Consider the following 16360-nt stretch of genomic DNA (forward strand, 5'->3'; position numbering starts at 1 on the left):
TTAGGATAGCTCTAGTTTATCCGCATTAACATTTTATCTCCCTTCTTTGATCTCCTGTATATGCGTTTGTGTATGTATATACATGAAAAGATGTGGATACAGATATAGATACAGCTATATGGTTGTCCTTAACATGTCATGCCGGGCCACTTCTAATTCATGATCAATGCAGGGATGCTCTATCTGAAATTTTGGGATGATGCAATATCCAAACTCGTACTGGTACTCTGAGCCATCACTGCAGTAGCCTGTTGTTCAGTGTGATATATAAAAACCAGAATAAACCTGGGTGTGACAAGATAATATAATGACAGTAATATATTCTTAGAAGTCCCTGGCAGGGACCTGGTGGATCATTGAGTCCAGCCCCTGTCAAGGAGGCACAGGGGGGAATTGAACTCCCAGCCTCTGGCTCCACAATGAAACATTGATTGCTACATAAGTGGGACTAGCTGGCACATTCTTGAGATGTTCTCTTACACACTTCGTGCTCATGAGTATTGAATGGATGAATTAGCTCTAATTATTATGGCTAAGGAGTGTACAATTAATGAGGAAATAATTCAAGAAGAAGCCTCCTACTTTTAAAGGTATATAAGCCATACCAACACTTGCAATATTAATTTGCTTTGATTTTTTGTTTATGAATTGCAGCTCCTTGATCCTCCAGAATGTGGCAATGGTTTTGTGGAAGCTGGAGAAGAGTGTGACTGTGGCACTTCAGCAGTAAGTCCTCCAATGAGTAGTTTATTAGCAGTTGCTGGGATCAGGACCACTGGCAGCAATCCGGTAGTGATTTTTTTGGATTCCAAAAGCTTCCCCAGGTGAAAAAGTATCTCTAGGGAGTCTCGGAACCTTGAGAAGGTGGTTAGGAAGCTTTAAATTAGATTATGTCCAATTAAATTAAAAATTAATGTCACAGGCTAATAATGATGTTGTTGCCACTTACGGCTGTGTAATTACGCAAGAGGATGTCAGCTGTTGTGCCTTCTCTATGGAGAAAGCAGATGTGGAAACATTCACATCCACAACAGCAAGATCTGGCTTTATTTCTTCAATTGGGAGTCATGTCAAAAATCCGTAGGAAAGTTGTTGAAAAAGGGCATATGTTCCTTCCTTACCTGTCACAGACTATTGTTCTGTGCTGTGATAATGTCCCCTTGGTGACATTAAGCAACTTCCTGACTGTCAGTAATGTGTCATAACAGATGAGTATAACAGGTTTATAATCACAATGCTGTGATTTCTAGCAGAAATATAGGCCAACTGACTGAACAGTGTAGGATGAATCAGAGCCAATGGTCATAGTTTAGGGGATTCTGGGATTTGTATTTGAAAAGGTGATTCCCCCCCCCAGGCTCTGGAATGAGATGCTGTATCATCTGTTTGCAGCTCCATTTGTGTCACTCTTCCAGAGGGGTGCAGGAAGAATGACACACAAAAAATAGCTGCTGAATTTTTATTGAAATTATGGTCATTCCTGGTGCCCTGTCTCATGTGACTTTTTAAAACCTTGCCCCTGTATAAACTGAAGAATTGTTCTATAGCACAATTATATAGGGCACCCTATGTGCACGCAGTCTTTTTGTGGGTGCAAAAATGGCTCTCCAACAAAGCAGGCCCGAGATGCTTTGCTGCCTGAGGTGAAAGAGAGGATGAGCTTCCTCGCCCTTTGATTCACAGATGCCTTCAAGGCTGGTGGTTGAATCTCGTTACTGTATCAGCAAAGCTGACTATATAGTGAAGCCGATTCTAGGCATGACCCCACCCAGTAGTTTATCTATTTATTTACTTAAAGCCTTGATGCCAGAGACAGGGAAAGGGGTCGTTGGGGAAAAAAACATGCCTCAGAATACCCCAGCCAGCAGCAGTGGTGGCAGTTTTTACATTTTATTTCTTTTTTTTTTGCGCAACTTCCCATCCAGATTGTTTGGGGCACTGCATATGGTTCTTATCTGCATGGCTTGGTGTAGTCATTTCGTGCTGACAGATGGTGACTGGCCCAAGGTCACCAATATGAGCTTTGAGCTTCACAGCTAAGGAGCATATTGCACGGAGGCTCCCCAAGATTTAGTCTCACCAAATTAGCTCTCATGCTCGGTGCGGTTTGTTAACTATCCCAGCATACTCCCCCAGGTGATCATATTTCTCCTTTCTGGAGTGTGTGTGACATATAAAACGGAAGGGCAGATAGCTTTACAGATGTAAGCATGTCAAACTGCTGTTTTACAGTTGCTTCTACTTTAACAGGAATGTTCTGCTGAAGGTGGAGAATGCTGTAATTCCTGCACTCTAACTGCTAACTCTCAGTGCAGTAATGGGCTTTGCTGTAGAAAATGTCAGGTATGTAATTAAATGGCATTGGAAAACAGTTTGAAGGTCTGGAATATGCAATTATGAAAGAGAATGTTGTCTGCACATCACAGTTCTGAGAGTTTGTTGCCACTTTAACTCTCATGAATCCATCTTATGGAAACCTAGTATTTGCCATGTGGTGAGTTACAGTACAGTGGACCCTTGACTTACAGACGGCTTGACTTACAGACTTTTTGAGTTACAGACTTCTCTGGCTGCAAAATTTAGGTTTGACTTGCAGACTGAGATTTGACTTACAGACCAGAAAAAAACCAAAATGGAACAAAAACGGCCTGTTACGGGATTAATCGGTTTTCAATGCACAGTAGGTCAATGGAGACTTGACCTACAGACTTTTTGACTTGAGAACCGCCTTCCAGTACGGATTAAGTTCTCAAGTCAAGACCCCACTGTAATTAGAATTCTTTGCTTGAGATCTCCAATGACCACTCCTGAAATACAGCAGAGACGTCTACGTCCCTTGACTGTTACATGTCTTCAAGTCAGAACTGACTTACAGCAATTCTAGCACAGCTTTCAAGGTAAATGAATAGGAATAGTTTTACCAGTTCTACACCCCTAGTGAGTTTCCATGGCTGAGATGGGATTCAAACTCAGGGTTCCTGAGTCCCAATCCATTACTCAATCCACTAAAAGCACTACAAAAAAGCATTCTTCAAGTGTGTGAAGTAGCAAAAGACAAACAAAAGACATAGTGGCACATCTCCACAACGGAGATGGAAAAATGATAACTGCCTTTTCTTTATTCTCTGTTATCTATCCCAGCTAGTTCTCTGACAACACATGGACCATTATAATCATGGAGCAGAGATTGATACTTATGAATTGGATGTACAGATTCTCAAGTTGTGAATCAGGAAGGAACACAGCATTAGAGATCATTATAACAGAACATTATAGTGCTGCATATAGTGTCATCGATGTATAACAAAAAATATGTTTGGTTCCTAAAATGATTTCAGTTTGAATTCGGTCACATCCGATTTAGTCTAAATTGAGGGTTATTAATCCACAGAACAGTTTCAGTCACATCTGTTATGTTTATTTTATGTAGGTCACTGTCACTGGAATTGTGTGATTTATCAAGAAGGACAGCATTTAACCCTTTTTTGATAGCTGGGCACTTGAAAAATCCACCTCCTGTTTCCCTCAAAACATATGTTAGAGCCCCAGTTATATTGGACACAGGGGACGTGGTGGCGCTGTGGGCTAAACTGCAGAAGCCTGTGCTGCAGGGACAGAAGACCAAGCAGTCGTAAGATCGAATCCACGCAACGGAGTGAGCTCCCGTCGCTTGTCCCAGCTCCCGCCAACCTAGCGGTTTGAAAGCATGCAAATGCAAGTAGATAAATAGGGACCACTTCGGTGGGAAGGTAACAGCGTTCCGTGTCTAAGTCGCACTGGCCATGTGACCACGGAAGATTGTCTTCAGACAAAACGCTGGCTCTATGGCTTGGAAACGGCGATGAGCACCGCCCCCTAGAGTCGAACACGACTGGACAAAAATTGTCAAGGGGAACCTTTACCTTTACCTATATTGGACACAAAGAACACACACACAAATGACCTGTGTTGTTTTGATTTTAAACTTTTGAAAGGCTACAAATATTCTCAGATATTGTTTGTCCTTTTTCAGCTTGAAGCCAAAGGAGTTATATGCAGAGAAGCTGTAAACGATTGTGATATTCCTGAGAGTTGCACAGGAGACTCTAGTCAGGTAAAGTTTCAAACTGAAAGAGCAATTCATGTTCCGAATTCTCAGTAACAGAATCAACAGCATGATGATTCCATAATGCTCTGTTGATCCAGTAATGAAGAAAACAGATGTTGTCCAGCCAAAACCCAAGCTTGAAAAGTTTCGTTTTCAATCATTTTAAATACAATAGTGTTGGTTTAAAAACTTTCTTGTTGGCCAGCTTATTATGTTGTTCTTTCTGATGTGTCTTATTCTGCTTTTTCATATTTATCTTATTTCTGTGTTGATCTTATTTAGTGTTCTCCAAATCTGCACAAAATGGATGGTTATTCTTGCGATAATGAAGAAGTAAGTATTGCGGTCCTTTGATTTGGTTTTTCTTCTTCTTCTTTACGTTGTAGCTGTAAGATAGCCTTTATCCTAGACCCAAGGAGACCAGAGCTAGTTTTGTTCAAAAACTTGCCTGAAAGAACTTGGCTGAATCAGTGGGATTGACATCTAAGCAGAAATGCAAAGGATTGTGCTGCTCTTGATGTATTAAATTGCTTTTCCCTTTTGTCCCCAGGAAAGTAGAAAAGCAGCAAATGAGGATAAAGTCTTATTGGATTATGTCCTTTTAAATTTTCTCTTTAGGGTGTTTGTTTTGGAGGAAGATGTAAAACAAGAGACAGACAGTGTAAATACATTTGGGGAGAAAGTGAGTAAGCTCTCTAAATTGTCCACTTTGTTGTTATTGTTGTTAAGTGCTGTCTGATTATGGTGACCCTATAAATTAGTGTCCTCCAGATAGTCCTGTCATCAATAACCCTACTTAGCTTTTGAAGACAAAAGATTGTTTCTTCCTTTATTGAGTCAATTTATCTCTTATTTAGTGTTCCTCTGTTCCACATTTCTACATCTTCAATTATTTATGTTTACAGATAATATTTGTATACTTACGATAGATATTTTTATGATGCTCCTTAAAAGTTCCAAGAAAGCATTAACAAGTGTGTTTACATGTGCTTGTCTTGTAAATGAAATATCCACACCATTGGTTTAAAGCAGGGGTGGGCAAATATGGCCCTCTTCTCCCAAGGAATCTTGGCCTGCAAGTCCCGTTGGCTTCATTCAGTACAGCCAGTGGCAAGGAGTTATGAGAGTTACAGGCCAACAACATCTGGAGGGCAACAACATGGCCACCCTTAGTCTAAAGAAATGTGTGTCTTTTTTTTTAGAAGTGACAGCTGCTGATAACTACTGCTATCAGAAACTGAATATAGAAGGAACCGAAAAAGGTAACTGTGGCAGAAGTGGAGACACTTGGACACAGTGCACTACTGAGTAAGTTATACCTCTCTGTTTACATCATTCCCTGATATATATTTTTTCATTTCGGTGACTGTTCACAAATCTGTAATGTTTGCAAATAGCCAGATCTAACAACCAGTTCCCAAATCTGATCTAACCACCAGTTCCCAAATCTGCTTGCATATTTAATACTCTTCCACCTGTGATATCCAGGTCTTTCTGCTGGCCCTCTCTACTAGGGCTGGATTGAACACCTGCTAAGACTCTGAGGAAACTGGGAACTCTGTGAGGAAAGACGGAAAGAACTGGGCATATTTATCCTTCAGAAAAGAACACTGAGGGGAGATATGATAGCACTTTTCAAATACATGAAAGGTAGACATACAGAGGAGGGGCAGGATCTGTTCTCAGTCATCCCAGAGTGCAGGACATGTAATAATAGGCTCAAACTATGAGAAGCCAGATTTAGGCTAAATATTGGGAAAAACATCTCAACTGTTAGAGTAGTACAACAATGGAACCAATTACCTTGGGAGATGGTGAGTGCTGGATGGAAGGAATGGAACTTGTGAGAGTTCTGCAAAATTCCTTTTTGGGTTAAAACTCCCACAATCTCACAGCCAGCATGATTTCTAGGATTGCAGGGAATCCTGGGAATTGTGTTCCAAAAAAAAAAAAATAATGATTTTTCCGTGCTCAGGGTTGCTCATCTCCAGCTTGATGATGACCCTAAGTTCCCATGTTTATCTTAACGAAGGCATATCAAAACATATTTGCACTTCCTTTTTATTAAATATACTCTATATATGAATAAATATCTTTAAAATGCATTTATAAGTCAATAATGAATAATTAAAAGTGGTTAAAATGACTTTTCGATGTAACCTCATACAACGTGACTCTTTCACATGGGGAAAAATAATCTATATCATCTTATATCCGGCATTGAGCTGAATTTCACTTGTAGTATCCTATAGAGAGAAGCAGAGGTTCTGTAGAGCCAGGGCTCACAGGGTCTGTCTGATCAGCATGATATCATCTCTCATCACCCCCCCACCCCCGGCTTCCTGGTTCTCTCTGATTTTAGCTGCGGTCCTCACATTAGCTGAGGGGACAATGGATTTTTTCAGGGACAGTACAGTATATTGTTGCAAGCTATCCCTGTTGTAATGCAAAATATTGGAGGCTAGGTGATCTAGAATGGCCAACTAAGAGCAGTTAAGTTTACAAAAGGCATACCCATTTGTTACTGTGGTCTGATCCAGCTGTCTGCAGTTTTTGACTCCCCCTTTTCAGGGGCTGGCTATGGAAACTGTCATGAGGAATTATTGCACTTCCAACTTTAGTATGACACTGAAGTATAAAAGCTGTACAGAAAAGTAGTGTGTAAATGAGACAGTTGCAGATGGGCAGTGAAGACTAAGTAGGAGAAAAGATGTGAATATCATTGTAGATTTTTCTCTGTCCCCTCTTTTTGCAGATTTCAGTATTTTTGAGGGTGGCAAGCAATAGCCCAGTTAAGACAGTGGTGCTCTTACAGATTGGGGATGATTTAGGCATTTCTTCGTTTCAGTCACCACGACTTGTTTCTTTTGTGGCTTTAAACAAAACACAACTTGCTTCTACCTTTCTGTCCAGGGACGCTCTTTGTGGATATCTTCTGTGCTCCAATATCGTGTCTAACATCCCGCGACTTGGAGAGCTTGACGGCGACATCACATCAGTTTCTCTCCAGCATTTAGACAAGTCCTATACATGCAGGTAATCCCTCCACACCTGCATGTCCAAGGAGGAAATCATCACATGCTCAGGGCAGACTGTAGGATGCTGAATTCCATACCGAATTATGATCAGAGATTGCAGTAGTTAACTTTCGTCAAAGGGATACCTTTGTTGCCTTTTTAATTAGTGGACCTATCTGGATTTATATGGGCTGGAATAGACCTTAACCTAGAATGTGGAAATCTTCAATGGAAATTAAGCACATGGAGGCATTGTGCTGCTATCAGCTGAGTGAAGCCCAATCCCTTCTTAATTGTTTTTCTGATAACTAAGGTTTCCACTTATCCATTGTTTTTCATGGATTTTATTGTTGCAAAACAAAACAGTTATTCTATTGTTTGTTGTTTTTTAGCTGTTTGTTTTACAGCATTTGTCATAAACTGCTTTCGAGATTTTATTAAAAGGAAAAGTGGCGTCAAAATGCTATAAATCAATCATAGCAGCCACAAACCTGTACTGTTTAGAGAAGTCTGTCACTAGCAATGGAATGCTCTAGGCTTCAAACTCAAGACATACTTAAATAAATTAGCATTAATTAATGCATCAAGCCAAATAATTCACTTGATGCCTTCTCTTATGCACTTCTAGTGTTTATGCTTTATGATCTTAGAGCTCTGGTTCAGATACTATAGACATTCCTGTTCTTATTATGGGTAATATATGAACTATAACTTCTAGTTAGCTGAACACTTTGCTTTGTAAGAAAAATTGCTCTTTGTCCATAAACATACATAGAGCATGGAAAAGCTAGATTATTTTAACTACCGTGTGCAGAATGCCCCAGCCGATGTGATGGCTGGGCAAGTCAGAAATTAGTTGAAAAAAGTAATAGCTAGAGTCTTAGTGGTATTTGTGTAGGTTGCTATGGCTAATTTCCACTAATGGACAAGTTGCCAAAGCACCTCTTGGTTGTGCAATTGAGTGCATGACCAGGTGCACCACTGAGATGCATCCCAGCACCTTTTCAATTAGCCACAATTAGCTGCAGCATGTCACAGAAACAGAACGAAAGTAGCAACAGGATTCTGGTCAATGTTTTGTACTTTTGAAAATATACAGCTTTGTGTGTATGTGTGTGTGTGTGTGAGAGAGACAGAGACAGAGAGAAAATATGCAACCTGTGATGTATGGTATCCTGTGTTTTGGATGGTTGGTGTTCTGTGTTAGAAGCTCTTGTGTTCCTTTTGCAGTGGTGCTCATGTTAAGCTAGAAGAAGATGCAGACCTTGGCTATGTAGAAGATGGAACATCTTGTGGTGATGGAAGGATATGCTGGGAACATCGATGTCTTTCTGTGGATTCTTTTAATTTCTCCTCCTGCCCAGGAAGTACAGAAGGAAAGATTTGTTCAGGACATGGAGTATGTTTATTTTTTAATGTCCTGGAGTGGGAAGGTGGTGATGCATTTATTCCCTTTTTTTAAAAAAGTATTTAAAAGTCCTCAGGCAATATACCTCTGTGTGTGTGTGTGTGTGTGTGTGTGTGCGCACACAAGCACATGCATGCGCACACATGCATGTGCATATGCATGCAAGCATTTTCATATTTGTATGTGCCTTTTGAACAGAGTGATAAAACAAACAAGAGAGAACTGAATCCTGTATAGGATGATGGACTTAGGAATGGAGACGCTGTTTGCAGCCGGAACACTCCCCCTGCTGGCCTACTTGTAGTTTAGAATCTGAATAGGGCTTGTTCCAAGAGTCATCCATGGCTTGTCTTTATTTGAACACAAGTTTTTTTTTTAAAAAAAGAGTTAACCCCCTCAGTGAAGTAGGAGCACCTTCCCACATATTGCTCAGGGGTGGGTGAGTGGCTTTCCAGAATAGCAGTGCTCTGTGGGGATGGTGGGAGTGGTGTTTCAACAAACATAGGGATCAAAAAGATCATGGGACATCAAGTAAATTCTGACTTATGGTGACCCTTTTCAATGTTTTCTAGGTATAGAATACTAGTGGTTTATCATTCCCTTTTTCTAGGGGCATCCTGGGCTATGCAGTTTGCCCGAAGTCCTGCAGGCTGGCTATTCTAGGATACATAGTGGGGAACTGAAATCCCAGCCTCTGGCTCTGTGAGCAGTTAACTAACTCACTGAGCTGTAGTGGATGAAACGATGGACTAGAACTCTGGAGACCAGGGTTCAAATCCCCACTCGGCCAGGAAAGCTGACTGGAGGAGTGGAACTGGTAAAACAACTCCTCAAATATCTTACTTATCTTGAAAGCCCTATTAGGGTCACTACAAATCAGACTTGGGGGCATACAACTGGCTAATTAGGGATCAAAAGCAAATCAAAGGCACAATAAGCCATTTTTAACCTTTCAATTCGTTTCCTTAGGTTATGTGCTTATTTAATGTACACTACCATTCTTTTACACACACACACACACACACCCCTTTTAAAAGTAGGAGCAAATGTTGTAAACTGAGCATGAGAGCCCTCTTCCCAAATTAAAGACTGAATTGTATATGATGAGGAACATGCATATCAGAGTGTTGAGCTTTGGTGGGTTTTGGTTGGTTGATTTGTTTTATAAACTTTGGAATAAATTTTACATAGGTTTGCAGCCATGAAATGCTATGTGTCTGTGACCAGTTTTGGACGGGTTCAGACTGCAATAAGCAGCTCTTGGGACTGAACATTCAAGAAAATGAGAATGTCACAGGCAAGTTGTATCGTTTACTTTTTTTGGTTAATGATCAGGTGATTATAGACTTATTTTTGACTGAAGTCCCAAACCAAGCACACTTAGCATCTGCTAAAGGAGAGAGTGGCCCATGTCACATCCCTTCTCTCTGATACTGATGTCAGATCTCCCCTTGCCTTGTCACTTGACTATTGAGGTGTTGGTCTCTTTAAATCACCACAGAAATAAATATGTTTAATAATCTTCACTCAGTTCTTTTCTTCCTCTTTCTGCTACCCCAACCTTCAATTGCCTTTATGTGTGTCTATATTTGTCCCTTCTCTCTGACCCTCCACGTGACCAACCCTCAGGCATTAAACTCAATGCCACTCAGTTTGAATAGAACAAATGACAGTGTTAAAACAATGCTGTTTATTCCTATTATAAATTCATTCAGCACAATCCTTCACTCATTCTATTACCTATCCCCACTCAATCTTACAAACTGTTCTGTTCAACTTTTCTCTCAGATCTCTAGACTCCAAACTCCACCCTCTGACCTATCTCTGCATACCAGATTACTTCCAAAACTTCACTAATACTCCCCTAGTTTCACCTGGCCAATCAGAAGCATTCTTACCAACATTCTGTGCTCCTCACTCACTGCCCTCCATTTCATACTTAACAAACCGTATAAACCAGTGGTTTCCAACCTTGGGGCCCCAGATGTTCTTGGACTAAAACTCCCAGAAGCCTTCACCACTAGCTCTGCTGGCCAGGATTTATGGTAGTCGCAGACTGAAAATATCTGGGGACCCAAGGTTGGGAACCACTGATATAAACCATACATTTAAACATCACTGGACATCATTAACCGAATTGGAATTTTGATTAATAACTTAACAATCCTCTTGTCTCTTTTGCCATGGCCCTAATTGAGGCCATTGCACAAACACACACATAAGCATTTTGCACACTGCGAGAGCTTCTATTCTTAGTCCTCTCAAGATGGAGGTTGGGTATCATGACTTGGAAGTGGCCATGATGACATCCAGTGTTTGTGAAGGAGACAGTGTGTGCTGTGCACAATGTGCTAAAGCTGCTAAACAGACAAAGAAAAATCATGTTTAACTAGCCTGTTTTGTCTCAAATCTTGTGCAGTTCTTTGCTACTGCAAGCGGCCTTGAGAGAGATTATTCCACAATTTTGTGTTTTTTTAAAAAGATTATTTAGATTTAGGAAGTCTAAACATTGCAGTTTAATGTGTTTTTTCCTTCTGACAAATGAGAATACACCCGACTTCTTGTTTTTGTTTCGTATCCAGGTGTCATTAGCACAAATATCATTATAGGCGCTATTGCTGGTACAATTTTAGTGTTGGCTCTAATTTTGGGCATAACTGCATGGGGTTACAGGTAAGTGCTTTGTGTAAATGCTTGGCTGTGTGTATTTAATCTATCAGATATATGGCTACTTTTAGCTGCTGGCAGTATGAATTGTCCAACATTGTAGGCAAAAGGACATGTTACACTTGACTTCAGAGCTGTGACCCAATGGTAGAACGCAGACTTGGCATGGAAAGGGTCACAGGTTCAATCCCTGCCATCTAGGTCTAGGAAAGAATCCTTCCTGAAACTCTGGAGAGCCCATATTGACAATACTACCCAATAACAGGCTAGGTTAAGTCAGTGATGTCACTGACTATAAAGGTAGCTTGCTATGTTTGTTGATCAAATGAGGAAGCAGTAAATGTAATCGTTTGCTTTTTAACCATTTCTGACATGCTTCCACTTTCATCTCTGCAAGTAGTTACTTGCGTAGGCTTGCTTAACTCAAATGCTTTCCTCTCACGTCAACTTCTTTGTGGCCTTAACAGCCAGTCAAACCATTTTAATTCTGTGTGTGATACCTGGTACTTCTTGAAAACATAGCAGATAAGATTAAGACTCCTTGAATTTAGAAAGAATAAAAATGCATGCATTCTCTACGATTTTGCATGAGAGGTGCAGAAGAATAGGAGCCAATTTTCTCTGGAAGAATTTTCCTAAACTCTTATAAAGACAGTATGTGACTACTTTTTTGCATCTGATTTCACTTGTGGCCATGAATGGGATTAGAAGTAAATGGAAAATTGCTTGTGAAAGACCCACTATATTGATTTCTTTAATTTTTTATACTTTTGAGGTTGGATCCTAGGGGCCAGCCCCATGATTGGAAACCACTTCAATTTACAAAGAAGTGGGTTCTCATCCTCCTTCGTAGCTATAGCTTTCTGTTCTAAATCACACCGTTTCTGAGGGTGCCATGACCTTCTACAATATCTTGGGAGTGGTGTAGAAGTGGCACAAGGTGCTGCCACAGAAATCTGTTTTGAGGTCATGGGAGCTGAGCCTTTGTTTATAACACTGAATGGAATAGAAGAAGCAAATACAAAGTGGTAACTTTTTCTTTATCTCTCTTCTCTCCTCTTGTAAGAAACTATCGAAGACAGAGGTATGTGAAAAAGCAGTGTGGCCACCTTGACTGAGAATGCATAAAATGGTGATCCCTGTTTATTATTTACTTCAGGATCTAAATTTTTAGAGGCAATAGCATGGTGTTAAAATATAGCATGCAAACTTGCCTATTCATCTCAGTTGGAAGTTCCTTGTGTATGTGGCGATGTGGTCCGCAGTTATTTCAGTTTATAGAGTTCCTTTACTTGCAATGTTAATATACATCTTAAGAATTGGGTTCTTTCATTTAGAAAAAATTAGGAGGAAGAGAAATCCTCAGAGTATATTTTCTATTATAGTTTTACTATTTTAGTACATATGGTGCTGAACATTCCCCGTAGCTCTGGTTACTGTGTAACATAATATTCTGAAGGTACACACATGCGTGTGCAGAACAGTTGATAAAAAGTTCTAGAAAACGTGCCTCGTTACCCTTGCATCTGTGGAAATTCTCAGGAGGATTCTGGCCAATATTTTTCTGAGAGAAGTTAATGTAAGCCCACTTTGTTCCCAATGTGAAGTCAAGTAAATCTAGTTAAATAAATTTACTATAGACTCTGTAGTAAAAATAATACATGGGTGCCTCGACTTATGCATGATCTGACATACGACCATTTCGAGTTACGACCTGCTCCAGCCGCAAAATTTTGCTTCTAGTTGTGACCGAAGCTTCGAGTTACAACCAGAAAAAGGCAGGGGGAAAAGGCGGGGGATTCAAATTGGTAACTGTTAGTGGCAAAGAGGCTGCTTCTTTGTAGCTCTTTTGCCCCAGCAGTTAGAGAGTGTGCAACCAGAGGACAATTTGGACTGCCTGGTAAAGTGCTGCTTTCTACTTTCAAAAAACTGTACTTGGTGGATTTTGCAGTGTGTTTTTGGGCTGGGTGGTGGGATTATGCTTCTATGCTGTGATGGGTCTTGCAGTGTTTTCCCCCCATTTCCAATGGGTCTTGCAGGGTTTGTTTGCTTTTTGGATTCCCCCCCCCCCATTTCCGATGATTCTTGCAGGGTGCGTTTGTTTTTTGGTTTCCCCCCTACTTCTGATGGGTCTTGCACATTATGTTCGCTTTTTGCTTTTTTTTTTTTTTTCATTTCCAAAGGGTCTTGCATGGTTTGTTTGCTTTCTGCTTTGCTTTTTTTGCATTTACGAAGGGTCTTGCATGGTTTGTTTGCTTTTCTTTTCTTTTTCCCTTCGGCCGGAATGGATTAATGTCTTGCAGTGGGGGGTTTTTTGTGTGTGATTTTTTTCCTTTGGCCGGAATGGATTAATTGCATTTCAATGCATTCCTATGGGAAATGGTTCTTTGACTTAATGACCATTTTGAGTTATGACCAGACCGGAACCAATTAAGTTCATAAGTCGAGGCACCACTGTACTACTGAACTATTTCCCCACAAGATTTTGATTCATATTAGAGACAGAAATCTGGATTGTTTTTATATACTGTGAATGGCACACAAATAGCTTCTAGAGCTAAGAAGATGGAGAGACCTTTCTTTGACACATTTCTTACGGGAAGAAACGAGCAAGCCATCTTTGTGTTGTTTGCTTGGCTGTTTTGGAAGGGAAAAAATTATTTGCAGTTAATAAACAGCTATAGGACAACCCCTTCAACTATGCCCAGTTGGTCATGATTGGCAGCTCTCTCATTACTCCCAATTAAAGCAAACTGTCCTTTAATTTTCTTGAAGGAGTTTCCTTTTAGGCATGTTAAGCAGAAGCTACTTACTATGATGGACATCTGTCTTAATCAGATATAGAGATTGCATTTCCATATTACACAACTTAAACCTGTTTTATTCTGCAGCCTGATTCTCTTCTTTTACACTATTCTGCGACAGAATATTTTAGTCTCTAACTCTTTCCCCCTCTGTTGTTACAAAAGTATGTGTTTGTATGTACATTTAGTATAGTAATGTGTTGTTGTTCTTTTCGCTTCTGACTTGAAAATGTTCATTATGCTTTAGACAAATTCCTCAGGGAGATTATGTTAAAAAGCCTGCTGAGGCCGACTCCTTGTATAGCGGCATGGGTCCTGGAGTCAGCACAAATTCTGCATCTAGTTCTAAGAAGAGGTCTGCTTTTCTGTCGCATTTTCAGATTTCTACCTGTTCCATCACACATTATTCCATTAGTCAGAACCTTTCATTGTTTTGCAGCAGGTTTGATTACTTCCTTCCTTCCTTCATTGTTGTGATTCATGTTTTTAAAAATTACTTCCTTCACTCTTTGATTACTTGTCCGTTTCATTGTAGGACAGAGGGGCTTGTCCTAGAACACTTTTGAGAACCCATTGCAACTCTAGGAATTTCTCTGACCCTGCTAAATAGTGTGAACAACCAACTGGGGACAAATGCTCTGGTTAGCTTTTGCAGTATGTTGCCCTGGAAAATTAGATTCCCTCTTCTGGAATTCATTGGCCAAATTTGGGGATTTTACTTGTTGGGGGCTGCCAACAGCCTTCATGGCTTTCCCCTTAGAAGTAACTAATTTTGCTACTCATAATATGTGCTGTTTCAAAGTGCAGCATAACATGATAAATCTTGCACTGGTCGGATTAGAAAATCTCTAAGACATTAGATGGTGTGAATACCCTGTCACAGAAGAAACCACCACTGCCCATCTCACTGTACAGTTTATATCATGATCAAGTAATCAAAGAAGGAGGATGTTGTGCTTTCGTTAACAATGGATGAATTATTATAAATGTTAGTATATCGATACTGTAGTTTGTCATTAGTTGGCTCTGCTTCTTCATTCTTGGTAAATTGCCTTATCTGACATTTCCAGCTTGTGTTTCTCTCTTTCTTTACTAACTAGTAAAGACCTCATTTATGTATACTTCAGTGCCCCACAAGTGGGTGGCTTGTAATAAATATTGACCTTAGGATCCTACAAAGTGAGAAGCTGCTTTTTGCGAGTCGCTTCCCATGTGCTTTGGCCATGATTGTGATACCAGGCTTGAAATGCAAGAGGAGCTACTTCACCTATATGGTTTCCTGTATGATTTTGCATTCACATGTTTCTGTTACAGGGATGGACAAAGCATGGCCCAGAGGCCATAGGAGGGACTCCAGTGTAGCCCCCAACATCCTGTGTGTCCCCCCCCCCAACATGTTGAATTGTGTTCTTTCTACCTAAGAAAATCCTTCATGCTGTATAAGGAGAGCGGGGACAATTCTACTGTTTTTGCACTGCCCCGGCTATTTTAGTTCCAGTGGGGGGCTGTTTTTCAGAATCAGAGTTGCTCTTCAGCCATGTTTAGTGGACCAAAGGCATCCCTTTGAGAGCCAAAGATAAGCATGTGTAGCCCTGGATTGCTAGAAGTTTTCTGTCCTTGTTCTTTTATAACCATTCACCCATGGTGGGGTTGATGCTTTGCCGACTGGACCCTAGAGATATTGCTGCCTCCCAGATCCTGCTAAATTTAATATCCAGCCCATTACCTCTCATAGCAGTATCTCGAACTCTAAGTGAATAAAGATTTCTTGCCCAAATCTATGGAAATAAAATATTCAGTGCATTTGTGAGACGAGGAAGTTCTGTTACAGATCTATCTGTGCCTGACTGGAAGAACCGAGTTGTGTATTGTTTTGTTTGCTGAAAGAACACATACACACCATTTTAAATTTACAGGTTCATCTTAGTGAGCACTTAACGAGGTCATTTTGATCTGTGACTCCTTTATGTAGCTGTGAGTTTAGAATGTTTAAATTGTTTTCAACCAGGATTTTAAAAATCTCTACCAACAAAATCCCTAACATTAATGATGTTAATAACTGACAGACCTCAGGTATCCAGTTTGTGAACCCCGGTTTTATTTTTCCACCATTTGGATCATTCATTGTTCAGATTAAAAGCTGAGGAGAAAGATTTTTTTTTTGTCAGTTTAAACTTGCACACTGTAGTTAAATGTTGCATGTATAATGCTAATTCTAGCATTTGATTATTGCACTAGTTAAGTGTCTGACTTTTAAAAAAAAATACCTCGGTGAATTGCTGGCACATTTTTATTAGAAAAATAGATATGATTCAGTACTGAATTTCTTAACTGAAATTTTGTGTGGAAGAAACAAAGTGTTGGGTTTTTTGAGTGA

The 16360-nt window shown here is 40.1% G+C and overlaps 1 protein-coding gene across 14 annotated transcripts in view; it reads left to right on the forward strand.

Moving 5' to 3' along the window:
- ADAM22 (ADAM metallopeptidase domain 22) overlaps window positions 1-16360 on the forward strand; it is a 128343-nt gene that overhangs the window by 86715 nt on the left and 25268 nt on the right. For 5 of the 14 annotated variants that reach the window (XM_073003134.2, XM_073003135.2, XM_073003136.2 and 2 more), the window contains 12 exons: window positions 655-726; window positions 2251-2343; window positions 4013-4093; window positions 4370-4420; window positions 4706-4769; window positions 5290-5395; window positions 7001-7123; window positions 8335-8503; window positions 9704-9809; window positions 11095-11185; window positions 12246-12263; window positions 14231-14425. In XM_073003134.2, the coding sequence (XP_072859235.2) occupies window positions 655-726; window positions 2251-2343; window positions 4013-4093; window positions 4370-4420; window positions 4706-4769; window positions 5290-5395; window positions 7001-7123; window positions 8335-8503; window positions 9704-9809; window positions 11095-11185; window positions 12246-12263; window positions 14231-14425 (1169 nt within the window). The remainder of the gene's footprint in view (window positions 1-654; window positions 727-2250; window positions 2344-4012; window positions 4094-4369; window positions 4421-4705; window positions 4770-5289; window positions 5396-7000; window positions 7124-8334; window positions 8504-9703; window positions 9810-11094; window positions 11186-12245; window positions 12264-14230; window positions 14426-16360) is intronic. The other 9 variants (XM_073003137.2, XM_078378680.1, XM_073003139.2 and 6 more) reach the window with 3 other exon arrangements.

The sequence above is a fragment of the Pogona vitticeps genome, chromosome 6 (genome assembly GCF_051106095.1).
Source record: "Pogona vitticeps strain Pit_001003342236 chromosome 6, PviZW2.1, whole genome shotgun sequence".
Lineage (NCBI taxonomy): Eukaryota > Metazoa > Chordata > Lepidosauria > Squamata > Agamidae > Pogona > Pogona vitticeps.